Here is a 19347-nt window from a genome sequence, read left to right on the forward strand (position 1 = left end):
CCGGGCCGCTTACGGGCATATTCTGCTGGCTCAAGCACGCGGCCACGGAAACCTTAGAGCATCTTGTATGCCATTGTTCTCAAATTGGCAGCGCTATGAACCTATCGGGATATGTGTGGCTCAGCGTCGGTCAGTTTCAGTCAGGAATCTCCTGAAGAGGAACAGAGTTTTCTGATCGAAAAATATTGATTTTCAAGAATTCTATTCCATTTCCACGAAAAGTACTTTTTTCCCATATAAAATACATGAGAAACTTTAAGCACTTTGGGCGACCTATAAATATTTTTTGATTTAAAAATAAAAAGTAGTGATATATTTTTTTCGGTATAGAACAATCCTAGGGTGTGAGAGCATAAAAATTCCGACTTTACTTTTTCACATGCAATTTTGGACCACCCTAATGAACATAAATTTCAGGCGATTTCATACTCGGCGCATTCAAGTATTTCAGTTCCCTATATCGATGTCACATGCAAATTTTTTAAGCTTAAACCGTTTTACCATTTGAGGGTATTTTTTCAAAAAAATCTTTAAGACACTATTTTTATTCATAAAAACCTTGGTGAAAGATTTAAAATATAATATATTTTATAATTCCAATGGAAACATTTTATTCTATAGTGAGTGACGCAGTCTAATGTATATATATCCTAGGGTGGTTGATTCGGTTTTTCCAAACCGAATAACCCGTATTTTTTTATCTAACAAACCGGTTTTTTTCATTTCAAGCCCATCCTGACCTCAATAAAAGTTTTGAGCTTTTCGAAGTTTTCAAGCTTTTTTCCAGTTTAAGGGAACCCCTAAATACTTTCAAAATTGTATCCTAGGTTATTTGGGGTTGAACATACTGTTCATATTTGGTTAAAGAAATTAATGATTGGCACTGAAACGATTTCTAAGTGTTTTGCCGAGCTTCTCCTCCACACAAATGGAGATCTCTACGTTTTTACTCCATTTCCGGAGAAGATTTTTTATGGCAGAAGTACACTTGGACCAGAAACTGAACCATGGGCATTCCGAGTGGCAGTAGGCAGATCTAAGCACTCGGCTATGGCGCCAAGAGCTTATGATCTAAAAAAAAAAAACTTTGAACTTATTTTGTTTTGTTCTTTTTTAAATAAAAGCTACCTTACCTGTTATTGGTTTTATTGTAATTTTTGGTCATGACATCATACAAACATAGCATTTTGTAAAATAAAACCGATTTCCGATTAATCGAACACCCTAATACATACCCACATTGCTCACGTTGGGTACGATTTCATCATGTCCCTTTTGCCTGCATCATTTTTTTCACTGAATTGGCGTGATCTTACGTACATACATAACTTACGTATGTATGTACATATGTATAAATATAAAAAATTGGATTCATTGATTTATTCCCTGGCAGCTAATGTTTTTATATACCCCCCCCAATTCTTTTTATCTTGTACTTTATTTACCGATTCCACTTACCTTATAAATATTTTTCTACTTTACGAATAAAGAATTTTCTATAAATTTCAAGCTTTAAAATAATTTATTAACATTTACATGTGTACATAGTCATGGGTGGTATATAATTATATCCTATAGTCTTTGAATTTCTTTATTTTTTATTTTTGATTTTTAGAACATTTTTAGAGCTCTGCTACGATTTCACTTGCCTTATACTAAATAGAATTTTATGTCAGAATATTTTATAACTAAAATCCTTAGAATATTTCGTCAGCTGTTGTGTATGTACATATGAAATGCAAGTGTCATTTATGTATTTTAGATGGCTTTTACTGAAATTTTCCAGCCCTTGAAATTTCAGCTGTAGCTGTGAATAAGATATGTGTTTATACATACAGACATAAAGACGTCTCTATAGATTTATTAGCCGTCATCGATTCGCCAACGGTTAACGAGTGGCGAAACGAACGAACTCAATGAGGTACAACCAAACTCGCTATCGTCTATCCGTGCTAGCTAACTTTGTTGTTGCTTTCACATAGAAAATTCTTCTTTAAGCGACCGGAACTCAAACATAGCGAGCGAGAAGTGGCGAATCGAAGACGGCTATTGAAAAAAAAAGAAATCTATAAGATATTTTTTATACCTGTATTTGCTATCTTTGTTAACATTCTTACATATTTTTTAGTTACATTTTCATCCTTGATAAAATAAAAATAAATTTCCATTGTTAATTGTGAGTTAAATTTTTATTGCAGTCAAATGCAATTTGTTTTTCGTTCCCATTTGTGTGTGTCTGTGGCTAGGTAAATTAAATAGGCTATATGGTTCGCTGGGGGGTAGTTGAAATTTGTTTGGCATCTCAGTTGAAGTCGTTGCTGTTGTCCCGGCTGAATGCCTCAGCTGAAATGGGGTAGTCGATTTCGTTAGGTCGTTTCAGGTGTCCGCTCAACTGCAGTGAAAATTAAAAAAATTATAATTTTAGTGCACTTGCATACACAAATATATGCACATACATATATACTATGTACATAGGTAGTATGTGCATAGCAGCATAGGCCTACTTTGCAATAAGTGTACATTAGGGTGGTTCTTAAAAATATCAACATTATTTGAACTTAGAACTAAATTCCAAAATTAAAAAGAAAATTTGGGATCACTATCGGGGTTTAAAAAAATTTTATATATTTTTTTTTTAATTTAAAAGTTCGTGAAAATACTGACTTTGACCAGCTATGACCCAGCGAGTTAAAGAATTAATATACATAAGTTTCAAGGAAATGTCAAATTTATCAGGTTTCAAGTACAAATCAAGGCGAATTCATATAAAGTGGTATCGATTCTACAAATACAAAAATAACTTCTATTTTGTTGTCGCTTTTAGCGGATCATTGTCCAATTTCAGCTTTTCTTCCCCGAAGGAAAAAGGGCGATATAAAATACCAACACTCCTACGTTTTCATTCACTCACCAGCGAAATTCAAAGCTGATAAAACAACACCACCTAATATGAATTTACCTTGGTACAAATTTTGTAGAATTTTTGAGATTTAAAACAAAATTTAAATTTTTTGCAAATGCTGCCAGCGACTCCCATTTTTTAAGGTATAACAAAATAAAGGGATGCCTCATAAAAAATTTTGATGTTGATATATTTGAGGGACCACCCTAGTATGCATGCAACATTTTCCTCAACTTACCAATGACCTCATAATCTTGATGAGTCGATATCTGGGAAACGTTTCAATTTCCCCTTCTGGCAATAGTGCTGTCGCTTCGTTGGGCATCACCTGCAGTAACTCGTCTGGACTTAATAACTCTCTCTCGTTTCTGTACGCATTATTCACCCGCATCTCATCCTTCAATGAGCCCAGTGAACGTTTTCCATGTCCACCGTAACAAGCATGGCCATAAGCGTTGCAGCCCTCTGTAAGTAATAGAAAAGTTCATAATACATACATACATATTTGTATTACTTGATAGATAGAAAACCACATCTTTTAATAAACATACATTACATATGTATGTTAAAATTATAATTTTTTTTTTAATCGCGGTTACCATTAACTTTTTAATAAAGATAAAATTAATCACGATGAACTGTAATCGGATTGAATTTAATCGAATTAGCTAATTGATTAAAAAATCAATCGACTGGTACATATGTACATATAAATATAAATAAATAAATATAAATGGTATATAAATCGCTTAAGTCGAAAAACCTGAATTTGAGAACCTTATGGGGAAACCAAAATACACATGGAGTTTCATATACACATGGAATAGTAGTTGCAGAAAACGATAGCATATATGTATAACTCAATTCTTTCTTAAGTCGACTTAGGCGCAGGACAATAAAATGCGCACGGTTGCCATGGCAGCAAGGAAAAAATTTTCAAATGTAATTCCAACTGCAAATCCAAGACAATTTCCATAACATTCTGAATAGCCCTACTGTATTTTGGAGTTTTTCCCAACTTTGGATATTCAAATAATTCAGGCAAAGTTATTTTGCTAATCAGAACTTTGGGGCCGTTTACACCATGTCTAGTTAACGCTAACTGTAGGTACAACCAAAGTGTCGTTATAGTGTCTGGTAAACCATTTACAGTGACGTACGAAATTTTTGAGGTCCGATATTTTCACTTTTGTTATATCGGCCAAGCTGGTGAAAGAGTGTGAACCCAAGTGATTCAGTATCTATCTGGAGAGCTGGATATTGACCAAGGAAATGGTGAATCGATTTCTTTTCCCTCTCATTCCAACAGCTTTTGCGGAACGAGTTTGTTGGTATTCACCACCCTAGGAGCATTTCTGCAATAACACAGTGTTCTGTAATGTCGCGTGCCTTGAGACCTTGAGAGTTCATTTCTTTCCTTTCGATACTCCTATGTCCAGGAACCCAACAGAAAGACCAGTTGACGTGACTTAGTAGGCCATCATCGCATTATAGCATAGTTGAAAATTGTATACGAATCTGACGTAATGTAGTCGGTGCCGGTCTCTAAAGGCATATTCATCGTTCTAGTTCCGAATTTCTTCAATATCGTTGTTGTGAACTAGAGCTATAAATCCGTCTTGAGTCGGTCCTGATCCCGATATGTAGGCCTATGTCAAAAATTTTGATTATATTACTCTAAAGGCCTTTGCGGCTGCATCATTTACGAATGCTTGAGCACTTTCTACCAGACTAGAGCTCCACAAGTTATAAGCGGTGCGATTGTCGTGCAAAAGTATGTACTTATTCTCATATATAAAAAAATCTATATTTGTAATAAATGATCGTTTTTAGCTTTGGAAGGATCTTTGAAGGATACAAATTCAAAGGGGCATTTTTCTATTAGCTATGAATGGTTAATTGCGTTCAAAAACCTCAATTCATGGTCGTTGGGTGCTTTTTTAGTTTCCTTAAATGACGATTTCATCGTATGTTTGGTAGACCTTGATCTTTCCGAAGGCATAATTAACTTGGTTGACACCTTTTCTCCGTATTGATCACTTTCCAGGTTTGCGTCAGTATGAGCGAGTTTTCTGCCTATTGCGTTTACCTAAGTCGCGACCTGCGCCTTTTCGTACGATTCGGTGTCGAGATCCAGTGGGTAGCTTTAGAGAGGTGCGTTGTAGTCCATTTATTTACCGCAGGCCTCCAAGCTAGCCATATGAGTGGTGAGCTAAATGGCTGGTAGCATTATCAATGATGAACTATTTATTTTCCAGGATAATCAATATTCATACACATCGGCGTAGCCAGAATGAAATTTAGGGGGGGAGGTTGCTCGACCCTATTAAGCTTGCATTTCAGGGTACTATTTTATATATATATAAGGAAAATTTGAAAGTTAGGGGGGGGGCTCGAGCCGCCCCCCTTCCCCTACCTGCCTACGCCCATGTTCATACAGTATATATGTAAGTACATATTAAGGTACCCAATTCATTTTTCAGTTCAAATAATCAAAACATGTACTTTGAGTTAGAGGCAAAATAATTCCCAGATGATTAAATGCGTAAGTAAAAGGATACATATGCATGTATGTAGATACATACATACGTCTGTGACCTTAAGATAATAATAATAGTTTGACGCTTACACATATTATAGTTCTTGGCCGAGCTTCTCCTCCGATTTGTGGCGTGCGCTTTGATGTTGTCACACAAAGAGAAGGGACCTACAGTTTTACGCCGATTCCGAACGGCGATTGCATTTTTATGAGAAGCTATTTTTCTTGTCAGAAGTACATTCGGAGGTTTGCCATTGCCTGCCTGGGGGTGACCGCTGTTAAGAAGAAATCTTTTTTTCTAATTTTTTTTGCGTTGTTGCTTTGACCAGGGCATGAACTCCGGCCCTGCGGAATGGAAGCGGCCGCCTAAAGATAAATTACTTAAAAAATTGAAATAGTCTGGGTATGGGAAGCTATAATCGAAAGCTAATTCATGCACAAGTTATCATTGGCCCTTAATTTGTTTTATACATCATTTGAAAGAGTAAACTACTTTTTATTCATATGTATATACTAGGGCATTCAATCCCGGGTTACCGGGATCCCGGACATTTTTCCATGTCTCGAAATTCTGGGAATACAGCTCCGGGATCCCGAGATTTTTACTGCTTCATTTACAGAATGAAAGAGATGTTGAAAACGAAAAAATGAATTCATTTGAACAGAACACCAAAATTTGACGTCAAAGTAAACTTGAGCCATTTGCACTTGGAGGTGAATTTCAGGACTTGACTGAATAACTGTACTTGTTCAAATATTTTGTGCAAGAACTGTGTAATAACGAAAAATCTGGTAGCAATTGAAAACACAAGAAGCTTTTACAGTGTGGCCAAGTTGTTCTTCATTTTACTTTGTTGGCGTTTGTTGGAAAAGGATTTCCGCAAATATGAGTAAATGTTTTTGACAAGTAATACAGATATTTTATTATGTACTCTTTTACTAAGGGGCATTATGCTCCTCTAAGGCCAAATGTGGTGACAATGAATATCTGTGTGATTTGAAAAAGGTGAACCTACTGTAAAATGCAAAAATTGGTAATGAAGTCGAAATCTCGCGATCCCGGAATTGGAATTTTTGCTTCCCGTCATCCCGGGATTGTTAAAATGATTCGGGATTGAATGTATAAACATTTGCACGAGCATTAGGAAATAAATATCATTGCCTACATATGTCTTGCGTAGCTGACTCGTCATTGCCTCTGTGCATTGTTTAAATCCTTATCATGAGTTTGTACTCACTTTATAATTGAGGTGAGGGTGACTCTAATATGCTTTGATGATTTTGATTTGTTTGCGGATACATGCAAACATACATACATAAATACATGTTCACTTGACTTAAATATATAAGTCAATATTGTATGTTTGGGGGGTATGTAGATGTAAACAATATACATACATATCGTCGTTTAAAGTACAAAACCCCGTATCGTCATTCTACAAAACCGCGTAACTGATATTTGCTGCCAAAAATTAGTTTTGCGCACACAAGCTCTTGGCTCAATCCTTATCCAAACGTCCTGGCCAGAAATGCGATTGTTTTAAAGAGAATCCTAAAATACCAGTGTCTAGAAAGTAATTTATACAACCTCACATACGCGGTTTTGTATTTTGTTGATACGCGGTTTTGTACTCTAAACGACGATATGCATAAACAAATCTTTTTATAACAAAAAAAAAAAAAAAATGTTTACTCTTCTTATCTCGTTTATGCCGCGCTGCCTAGAGGCCACATTAAATAGACCGAAAATAAAGATTTAATTAATAGATTTAATATAACATTTTTATTTTTAAAATAAACAATTTACATAACAAATTTAATTGAAATGTATGAAGTAAAGATGTTTGAAAAGAAAAAATTATAGCCATGAGAGGTATACGCGTTTACGAGATCAAAGCTCGTTGAACTTTGTTGCGTATAAATAGAACAAATATACATATATAACATATTTATGCACAATGGCTAGAAACAATAGCATAAATAAATATGTTGCCAGTTAGTGAATAAGTATTAAGGTGGTCTAAAAATGCATGTGAAAAAGTAATGTCGGAAATTTTTAGGGTTCCTATAAAAAATAGTTAATATTAAAAAAATGGTTAAATAAACTATTGGGTATTATTATTGAAAATATCTTGAAGAGAAACAAAGTTTTCCAATCGAAAAAATATTGATTTTCAAGAATCCTATACCATTTCAACGAAAAATCAGGGGCATACTAGGGGTGAGAGCATTTAAATTCTGAATTTTTTTTTATTGCACGACCCTAATGTATGTACAGTGCCCATACTACATAATATTGTTTGTATTACTTGTTGGAAAATACCTATCTCCCATCTACATACCTATGCTCAAATGAGTGCATACCACTATGCCATTTAAGTTACTACACAGTTTTTTTGGCCGAACTTAAGGGTATCATTTTTACATTTTTAGGTATATCTTCGGCATTTACAGTCGGAGGCAATTGTGTTTGTTACACAGTTCATTGGCCTCAAGTACCCCGAACTAGTATATACTTACCAGATCTCAGTTGCTACGACACGAACGTACCACCCTAATATGAGTAAATTCAATCTCGCCAAAAATTATTAAACTTTTGCTAAGAAAGTAGGGGGTCGCTTTCGGCTATTTACAGTTGGATTCTAAAGTACGATATATGGATGTTTTGTTTCTGGAACGTTTTGAAACACAAATTTTTGTTTGGCCTATCGTCGCTCGGGCAAATTTTATTTTTTTTTTTAAGTTGCCTAGCAAAAATATTTTAGACTCAGGTGCAAACATCGACTTTTTTTGTGTTTGTTTGGAAGGTGGTGTGGTATAATGTACATAATACGTACATACATATGTAAATATGCTGGATGAAAACAATACCCGTCGAAACGGTGCTGATAAATAAACAAAAGGCAACATTTTAACGCCAATATGGTATGTGTCAACTACTTCCTTTCAGCAATTGTCATATGTAAGTATTTCGAATGGTGTCACAATAATATGAATGCACTAGGAGAACTGCATACGGTTTTATTGCATTGCTTGTTATAGAAATAAGGGGATTGTCATTTTTATAATCGGGCACACTTGCGTACAAGTTCGCGCCTTGGTGTCACCACACCTCTAAAACTCTGAATAAATTGTTGAAAATTTGTTTACATACTTTTACAAAAAACTAATAAACATTAAACAAAAAAAAAGATAAATAGAAAAACTGGTCAAAATATAGCGCTCCTCTTATTTTGTGAACAAATATATAAATGCCTGCTGTTGCCCACCCCTTCTAAACTGGAGGGTAATGTTTTTTATTGAAACCAGCAAAAATTTTACCTACTAAATCGGGGATGCTCTATGTTTCAGGTGGTATTATCGACTTCCGGTTTCGACCAGAAATGAATTATACAGCCGGAAGTTAATTTTTTAAATAGGATTACATATTTTTAACACTAATTCGGATTCTGCGCATAAAAATACATACATACCTCTTGTCTGAGACTTTTTTCCGGTTTAGACCGGAAGCAATTTTTTTTTAATTATACATGTATGCTCTTACTACAGATTCGAATTCCGTGGACAAAAATACGCAACTTTTGTTTAATTTTTTTTTTTTCGGAAGTCATTATAGTTTAATAAGTCACTTACAAAAATTAGAGATCTGGTCTAACGATTCAAGCCGTTTTTGGGATCAAGCAGTCGATACTTCTGAGCACCTGCTCCCCGAATGCAATGCAGTGTCGAGAAGATGCGTTATTAAGCATTAATAGAGGTCGGACTGAAGTAGGCGTTGTGAGTAGCAAAAGGGCTCAATGGATCTCCTGGTCGCAGAGAATACCTCAAAAAATATCTATCCATTTACTCATGATAAATTGACAAACATTTATATTCATATTGAGTAACCCCTAGCAAGATATGGGAACTAGTTATTTAAAATTTTCGAAATTTGTTGTGCAGATACGTATCAGTGCCTCTCCGAAACTTTGTACACACAATTGCAAGACGTTAAAGGTTTCTGTTTTCAGACAATAGCCACGAGAGAAGACCATATACAGATGAGTTAAACTGCATAGAATTATAATATGTAGATCTCTGAGGACAAGAACTATTTTCCTATTCTGTACTCTTTAAAATGTCGCATACAATTTTGAAGGTAAGCAAGTAGTATTTTGCTCATTTCAGAAATTGTTAGCAACATTTTATCTATGGACATATATGTACACTGTCTAAGCTCTATTGCTGTATTGTTACCTACAAACATATAATATGCTTCCTTTTTATAGTTTTGTTTTCTTCTTTCGTCCTTACAAATGCATTCAATTTTACGGCAGCTGCTTATGATTACCTACTCGTTGTGCTGTATTGTTTTAGCCTTCCATACAGAACGCGCGACTTTTACGTCCACAAACCTAATGCAACAAACAGCAAGTCAGCCATTTGCGGGTTATCGCCTAAATTGCAATGTTGCAAGCAATGAACGTCTCCTCGAGATACGTACATACATATTGAGAATGAATTTCGAGTTCTTATTAGATGTGTACCACACTTATTAATTTGCCTAATTGTGACACAATACACGACTTTACGACGCTTTAGTAAGCGTGAAATGCCCAAATAAATGTATTTGTTAAAGTACAAAATTTAAATCGGACGATAGCGAAGATATTCGAATCTCAGCTAAGAGTGAAGGAAATCTTGTCGGTTCCTTTCGCTGCGTACGTTGGTTCGCTGAATTGTTAAAGGCAGTAAACTTGCTTTAATCGCAGTAAAGCAAGTTACATAAACGCAAAACAGATATAATACACTACTACTTTAAATTCCGTATTAAATACTCACTCTTTGCTTGACCTTGTTGTGCCGCTAAAACGACCGCACAGATCATCACTAAAAGGAAGGATACTGAAGAATTCATTTTCTCTGAAAGTAAATAAATTAAATAAGAAATTTTATTCACTTTGTTAATTACCATAAAAGTGGTTTATGTTTATTATTTATTTAATTTTTAGTAAGCAAATTTTTCTAAATAATATTTTTGATTTTTTTAATGTTGCTTTTTAGGTAATACTAATTATTTAAAAATTTCAAGCCTTGTAGATTCGGTTGCTAACAAAGACTGTAAAAGTAAGTAAACGTAAACATTTTAGTATTTTTTTTTTTCGAACCATTAGATTCCTTTCTGATTGCGGAATATTATTTCCTAATGACTAGAAAAATCTTCGCTTTTTAATTTTTTTAGGACAAAAATAAAATTCTAAGCTTGCATTATTTTCACGGTGACGTTTTGACTTTCCGCTATTCTTCGTGTTGTGCCTTTCGGGCTTTTAGACCAAAATTTTTGGAACTCGTCGGACGATTTCGGGATGTTTTTTTGGGATTTCTCAGGGGAATTTTCGGAGGTTCAAAAGTACAAGGTACGCCTTTTTGAAAACTAAAAATCAATAATACATTAATGTAATATGATTTTGAAGAAAAGAAAATAGTTTTACAACAAAGTTCATTCCCTGGGAATTTATTTACTAAAAACCATATTGCCAAAATTTGTCCCGTTGTTTTTCTGGCGCAATTCCTAACGGAAAGCAAGATGGCTGAATATTGGCCGGAATGAAATCTATGTGACCCTTAGCAGCGTCAGTGAGTGGAACTTTTTAGAATATTAAAGACATTTTCGGGAATCTCGGTTATTGGATGACTTAAAAAGTTAGAAAGTTGTTCCAGAAGACGCTCCGCCAATATGGATAAAAATTACATTAAAATTTATTTAAATTCATTACGGATTTTTTGCTATTCTTTGTGCTTTACTTTTCCAAAATTTTTAAGCAAGTTTCTTGGACTCCTTCGAAACGCTTCTGGATTTTTTTCGGGACCTTTCGGGATTTTTTGTAATTTACTTCTTGGAACTTTTCTGGACATTTTGATGCTTTTTTCGGCACTTTTCATATTTTACCGGGCCTATCGGAATTTTTAGGAAACTTTCATTTCCAAAAGTATGTGAATACAATGACGGTTTTGAGAAAAATTCGAACAAATATAGTTAGCTAGTAATGCCAATTGATTCGAAAATAAATGAATCAACACCTAGTTAGGAGCAGGATTTTTTGAAGCCCAAATAAAGAGCATGTGAAAGCTACTGCAAAAGTCACTAGACCTAGACCATGACAGAATTTAAGAAATTGCTGTCTTAAATTAATGCATTACGAAACTTGAATTCAATTGAACTTAAATTATGGTTGCCAGACGTACTGAATTCAATGGGGGGACCAATAAAAAATCGTTAGTATTAAAAAATTGTTAAATAAACAATTGGGTATTATAACTGAAAGTCTCTTGAAGATAACCCGAGTTTTCCGATCGAAAATAATTGATTTTCAAGAATTCTATACCATTTATACGAAAAGTTGTTTTTTCCCATATAAAAGTACATGGAAAACTTTGAGCGCTTTGAGTGACCCTAAATATGTTTTGATATCAAAATAAAAAATAGGGGTATACTTTTTACGATATAGAACAATCCTAGGGGGTGAGAGCATTACAATTCCGACTTTACTGTTTTTGGACCACCCTAATGTACATACTAATGGCTTATTCTAATAAGCTTAAAGAATCATAAGACTTTAGGCATATTTCGTAATATTTGTGTTTTCGTGTAAACTCTTTAATATCTACTGATATGCGTGCGTATAGCTACATACATACATACATACATATATGGGTTAATCAAAATAACCTAAAATGTTTAACAACAAAGTTTGGACAAACTTTTTAAGCTGTAAGACGTGCGATGAATTTGAGAGCACCGATATGTGGTATATACATATATCGTAAATACATATGTATGTACATATGTATGTAGGTGTACAGTACATACATATGTAAGTGCATTTATGGATGTGTTACGCATTTGCTTTAAGATTTATCACGAAATAATATACGAAATTTGATTTAGTCAGTGGCTAATTATGGTTTATGTGTACAGTAGCTACTGTTTACACCACGACAAGCAACTAATTTAAGGGAAGCCAATCTTACAAACGAGATATTTATTCAAGGTTAAAACTGCCGAAGTAGAATTGCTACCTAAAGCCATATAAGTGTCAAATTAGAGTCCAAAATTGGTTATCTGTTGCACCCAAATGGGATTTTCACTGGGCTGGAAAAAACTTGGACCACCCTTTAGTCCCGCAATTCGAGTTTAGCTTTTCTTACGAATAGCTTCACATTGTTCGCAAAGAGTTGAAAATTCATTGATTTTTTATCAGTAAGGTAGCTTTTTATAGCTATAAGTTATAATGGACTACTATGTATGATTGACATATTATAAAAATACACTCGCTTACCAAATTTCAGTCGGATATCTCGAAAACTGGGGCACTAAATTGCGTTGAAACAGACAGACAGATGGGCTTGGCTAAATCGACTCAGCTCGACGTTCTGATAATTTTGGCAAACATTTATGTCGGACCAAATTTATAATACCATTTCATGTTCATGAAAGGCATAAAAAATGATGGAATAATCGCATGTTCGCGATCGGTAGTTAAGCTTATAAATAAAAAATCCAGCTTATTCTCGAAGTGAAATATAAGATAATCACTCACTCGCATTAAAATTTCAATTCAGTAATGAGCTGGATTTCGAATTCATAACGAAGGGAACATACATTCGATACCGAAGGTTCCCTGTCGCTGGAGAATGGCTTAGTTTTCGAATCGAATTCTTACCTATTCCACTTTTATATCGAATGTGATACTTGAAAAAAGATTTGTGTTCCAATCATTTTCGAAGTCCGACCGATTGCCAATTTGTGGCCCATGCCGATGTCGATGCCGATTAATCGGCCGGGGCAAAAAATGGTAGAATTTTTGTTAATGTTCTATAAAGTTTGAAATTTTGATTTACGGGGTTTTTAGATAGTAAGCTACACTTTCATGACAAAAATAAACAAAGAAAAATAGCCAAAACCTGCTGAAATGTGTCTTCCCTACTTACATTCTCGCCACCGTACATCATAGAAACGAAACATGAAAACATATTTATGACGGGAACTCAGATGCATTAATATTTTAAACTTTAAAGGAATTAAAAAAAATAAATTACACGGAATGAAGTGCAAAAAAAGTAAAAAGAAAGAATCGGATAAGAATCCGATTTGGCCGATACTAGTCGATACCGTTGCTTATATATATTTCTCTTCGAGAATAAGTTGGATTTCACTTTCTCTCTTGTTACTATGGTTTTAATTTTTTTCGAGCCCATCTCGAGTGTATTTCCAATATACTATGAACGTTGGAAAACTAAGGTTGGTTATGAGTTTGTTCTCAGTTAGATATTGGATAGCGAAGGGCATTTCCGAACGTTCGCCACAATTTTTATTTGGTATGTACGATTTTTGTGGTAAATTTACTTTTTAATTTATTTAAAGGATCCTCGTTTCTACATAGATTGCCCTAATGAAATGAGGAGCATAGCAAAGTGCGGAAAGTCGGAAGTTGTATGCTCTCACCCTCACTAGGAGAGTTTTCTCCGGAAAAAAATATATCCCTATTTTTTATTTTGAAATCAAAAAATATTTACCAATTGTCCATGGTAATTTTGGAAATGCGAAAAATTCGACATGTTTCTCATCGAAGGCATTTCTAGTCAATCTACATATTTAAATTTTTAAAAGGAGGGAAGGATTTCCCTTAAGGACATCGAAAAAATTAATAAATGGAAAAAGTACAGCGGCTGTGTCAGGATATATTACAAGGTTGCAAACGATATCGCTAGCTTAAAGTGAAAAGTGTCTAAGTCCAATTTTACTATATTTACAGGAGAGGAAAAAACTACTTATACTCAATTTGTTCAAGTATTTCGCAAAACTTTGAATACAATATTTTACGTATTTAAAGCAAAGCAAAACTCCATAAGAATCAGAATGATTCGATATTTATTATAAGATTTCGTGTGATTTTGGACTCAACCAATTTTCCTTTTATTAAATATAAACGGGGAAAAAATAAAATAAGTACCTTTATCCTTTTCGGAACCATACATTTTAAATTTATCTAGCCTTCTATATTAAAGTATTAGTTTTCATAAAAAGTGGACGTAACAACTTTTCACTCTAAGCTAGCGATATTTTTTCAAGTCGAATAATTTGTTTATGTCCTGAAAATTGGCAATTGTAGAACATTCTTTAATTGGGATGATGAACATTAAATTATCAAATTCAACTTTTATAACAAACTCTTTTCCTCCCTTAAAAAAATGCGTTTCATAATATTGAATAAAGAAAATAAAGTATTTGACATATCCTCCCGGCTTGATTAAGGAACCAATATGGAAGTGTTAATTAAAAAATTTTAAAAATATCCTTTGACATATCCTTTACATACTTACTATGAATATCATTGAAAAGTAAGGGTATTTGAGAATTTTGCGGAGTCTTTCCGCGGGAATATCTTTTAAAGGGAAGGAGTTCGACAGAATCTTGTAAAATATTCGATTGCGAGTATAAAAATGCTTTTCTCAGTATCAGTTTCTGACTATGACAAATTTCAATTATTTCATTCAAGTTTTGCCTAAATAGAATACGCGCAATAGCAAGGTGTCATATTTTTAGTTTTTTTTTTTAATTGTGGTACATATTAAAAACCAAGCTCATTTGAAAGAGCGATCCATCCGCTATAATAGAGGTGTTTTTATTTATTTCACTTAATACTCTGTTAAGAGATATAAATATTCATATGGAAGGACCCCGAGAAAATGTCTGAAATTCAGATTTCCTTTGCAAATAAATAAACACATTTATAGGAACTTTTTTTCAATAGCAACCTACGTAAATCATGATTCATAAGACTCAATATTATTGATGTTTTTGAAAAGCGAATTAAATGCGAAGCTTGTAAACACATTTTTAAACCTGAAGGAGCTACACACAGGGTGGAACTTCAAATAAATAAATAAGTACATATGTGCACAATAAGCAAAGTAAAATTGCAGCATTATTTTCCTTCAACTACTCACCTTTAAAGTATGTATGTATGTATGTATATTTTGTAAGCTTCGCGTTTCCGTGTGAGTTAATAACCTTCACGGTTTGAGTTGAACGTGCAATCTAAACTTATTTAATCTCTTCTAATTCTATGTAGGTATGTGTAAGTCAGTTGGCTTTATCGTTTGAAAATATGTAATTTGTTGTTTTGTTAAATAGGTACACAAAAATCACAGATATTTTTTTATTATAATAAGTTGAGAATCGCGTTTCCAGTTTTGTTTGTATAATTTTCTTCTTTTTTTTTTAATCTTTTGCAATATTTTCCTGTTCTATTTTTTTTTTTAGTAAGGTGTTAACACTTGTGGCACTATTCTCATCATTACCGCAGCAAAAATATGTACATACGATATTTCGCGTTAATTTATGATCAAGCGCTACAACTTGTGCAACTGTACGACTTACATCTTCGAAAGCTTCCGATGAAGTGTCAGCGAAATCATCTTTGAGTATAGGTTAAAATCAGGCGTTGAGCCTGCCTAACTCATTGAACATGTACACAGTTATGTATATACATATGTATGTAGTACTTTTTCGCATGCAAAATGCAAAAAGCAAAAATATGGTCTCGGCAATACTGATAACGAAGTAACACTATAGACATGTGCTAAATAAACGGAGTCTGATTCAAGTGAGTCTATGTGCTACAGACAATATTTATGTACGTTTGCCCAATTTCTTTTTCTTTAATACAAAATATCTTGCCTTAGTCAAATGAGCCAAGAAAGGACTCATTTAAACATTAATCAGAGTAGTTTATTGTTGTGTGTTGCTTACAGTATGGAAATGGCTAATATATGTACTCAACCTCCGATTGCAGACCACCCTTTTGTCTTCTAAATAAGTCCATATCTATGCAACAGTAAATATCTGAAGTTATAGCTTACAGTTCTCGGTTAAAATTACTATTAGTATTAGGGCTTGTAGCAGGGAAGGAAAATGAAAATTTCTAATTACACTTAATTTGAGGAAAACATTTTACCTAAAAAAGTTATGGCCTTATTCATAGAAAATAAAATAGATTTAAAAAGCTCTATGAAGTCCACAATTTGGCAGCCACTTTATATAAAATATGACACAATTGAGTGATTCACAACGGTGTCGTAAGTGTCGTATTTTTGTATGTCGTAAACTTTAAAATAAATGTTTAGAGAACTTGAAACGACAACCAACTATTTTTAACACTGCAACAATTCATAAAAGGACTCTGATGGTACTTTGCGAACCCCCCCCTTAATATATTTGTTAGGCTTTTAAAGTTTACGACATACAACAATACGACATCTACGATACCGTTGTGATTACCCCAATAGTGATCAAAATTTCTACCAAATTAACGACACTTTTCACTCAATATCTCGGAAAGTAAAGGAGATATATATTAATTAGTTTAATATGACTGCATCACTAACAAAATTTTTACTAAACTATCGAAAAAATTGTAGTCAATATCTCGGAAACTAAAGGAGATATCCAAAAACTGATAACACCAATCGAAAGACCTTTTTTCAAAATATATAACTGCATCTAGAACTAAAAATCGTCAAAATGGCGCTTACGAAAATCTTTTACCCAGGCGACGTATTGAAGCGATTTCAAAGATAAAAGTGGCGTCTCAAAGATAAAATTCTACACGTACCAACGGATTAATTTTTGTAAGTAACCAATCCGTCGTAGAAACAGCTGTAAATACTGGCTTATTTTGGGGTCAATTTTGAGCCTTTGAAGTGTTGTAGCAACTTATGATTTGCAGATACAACTTTTATGTATTTTCAGGATATAGGTTCTTCGGAGCAATAGAAGTATAATCGTGCACACATTTTTATATAAATTTAACAAATATTGAGCATTTTAAGACAAACAATTTTTGAAAAAACCATTATTACCAAAACGTTTGAAAACAGCTCGAATGTTTTTGTTTGTGTTTCCTTTAATCAAAAGTTCAAGCTTTTTCCTTTCGTTTGGTATATGGGAAGTATTGGTGGATATCTTCTAAATTTGATGACTTTTTTCATATATATGGGCCTAAATGTTTTCCATACAAAATCACTTCGTCATCATTTTGCAAAGTGAGAGAAGGAGACAACAAGTATGTGTGTTTGGGTACTTCGGCTTTTGAGTAGCAGGTGGCGCAATATTTAGAACCTAACCGCAGCGTATGAATGTAAATTTAGTAGTATGAATGCATAATACGTGAAACCTTTTTCGTCATATCGGATCTGTACTGTTCGTCCGATTTTACAAAATGAGGTATCGGTTTGGCCTGTGGATGTGCAATAACTTCAAATTTTTTCAAAAACAGTTGCCACCTGATAAAAAAAATAAATTAAAATTAGTTTTAGGTTAAATCAATTACATATTACACTATGAGTATCGATCGAAAAGGTTTTGAAAAGGCTTTATTCCTTAATTATTTGTGGGAGGATTGCTACCTATTTCAAAAAGAAATTTCGACTTAAATAAAGGTTGTAGTTTGAAAATATTTTGTAGAGCGTTGCCCCCTTGTTACAAACTTAGATTCAATATAAGCAATAATTTAAATAAATTACTTCCATGTGAATATAAATCAAAATTTGCTTTGAAGAAACTTTATTTCCAAGCTGCATGTAGGAGGGTTACTACCTATTTTGTAATTAAACTTAATTTGAATTAAGAGTATTAGATAATTTAAATATGTATCACAATACAAGTGTCAGACGAAAAAGGTTTATCGGGGTTTTGGTTTAAAATTAATTTGATCAGGTTTGCCATCTGTTTGAAAAGTCGAATTAAATTAAATTATATGGAATGTTAATATGCTGGCGTCAAACGAAGGAGTGTTGAGAAATATTTATTTATTTTTACATTTATAACATTAAAGAGGGTTTCCACCTGTGTAAAAGTTAAACTGAAATTATTAATTAAGTTAAAGGAATTATTAAAGTGTGGGTATGAATTGACATGGGTTAAAAATAGTTTCTTCTGAACTCTAACTAAGAGGGTTGCCATATGTTTTAGAAATTAAATTGAACTTGAACCAAGGGAATTAGATACACAATTTAAATATGTATCGCAATATGTGTGTCAGTCGAAAAAGGTTTAACAAGAATTTGGTTTTAAAATAATGTGAATAGGGTCGCCACCTGTTTTAAAATTAGAATTTAATTAAAGTGTGCATAAGTTAAATAAATATTAAAGTATGACGTGACGAAGGTGCTAAGATGTTCTTAGTTTGAATAGTTGGAATATTTAAGAGAGTTACCACGTGTTTAAAAAGGTAAACTATTTAATAGAATAAAATTAAATTAAATTATTTAATAATTTAAAGCAATTATGAAAAATATGGGTATCCAATGAAATGGGTTCAAAAAGGCTTTATTTCTGAACTGTATTTAGGAGCGTTGTCCCGTATTTAAAAAATAAAATTTAACTTAATTCATCAGGCACATGAAATATGTACATAGGTATTACAATATCAGACGCAAGAGATTTATTTATTTCTTAACTATATTTAATAATAATTTCTCCCAAACTTGGAAAATCTAAGAAATACCATATAAATAAAATTTTCCGACTTTGTACAAAAATTCCATGAACTTTTCTTCCCAATTCCAAGCGTTTTAATTTTGATTTCCAGTAAATACTACTTATGGATTTTTATAGCTTATTATATTCTAGTATAATAAAATGCAAGTTTGAAGTTGCTAAAAAATCGCGTTGATTTTTGATCATTTTTTTTTTGCTGACGGTGTTATGCTCCTTTTTCCATATAAAAAACTACTTTGTACGAAAGAAAATCGAAGCGATTTGAACTTTAAAAAAAAAACCAAAAGAAAAGTAGTCACAACTAATAAAAATGGTGATGTGCTATCTTTTGTTGTGGGGTAGTTTTTTCGCAACAAGCGCTGA

The 19347-nt window shown here is 33.3% G+C and overlaps 1 protein-coding gene across 2 annotated transcripts in view; it reads right to left on the minus strand.

Annotated features, from left to right (window-relative positions):
• Positions 1–2074: 2074 nt before the first annotated feature.
• LOC118750905 (neuropeptide CCHamide-2-like) overlaps positions 2075–19347 on the minus strand; it is a 34250-nt gene continuing 16977 nt past the window's right edge. Inside the window, exons 1-4 of one of the 2 annotated variants that reach the window (XM_036485646.1) lie at positions 15432–15898; positions 10263–10343; positions 3141–3367; positions 2075–2392 (exon numbers count right to left, since the gene is read on the minus strand). In XM_036485646.1, coding sequence (XP_036341539.1) covers positions 2303–2392; positions 3141–3367; positions 10263–10338 — 393 coding nt within the window. In that variant the 5' untranslated portion in view covers positions 10339–10343; positions 15432–15898 and the 3' untranslated portion in view covers positions 2075–2302. Of the gene's footprint in view, positions 2393–3140; positions 3368–10262; positions 10344–15431; positions 15899–19347 lie in introns of those variants that run through there. The other variant, XM_036485647.1, reaches the window with a different exon arrangement.

The sequence above is a fragment of the Rhagoletis pomonella genome, unplaced genomic scaffold, assembly GCF_013731165.1.
Source record: "Rhagoletis pomonella isolate Grant_MI unplaced genomic scaffold, Rhpom_1.0 Rhpom_scaffold_00445, whole genome shotgun sequence".
NCBI classification, from domain to species: domain Eukaryota; kingdom Metazoa; phylum Arthropoda; class Insecta; order Diptera; family Tephritidae; genus Rhagoletis; species Rhagoletis pomonella.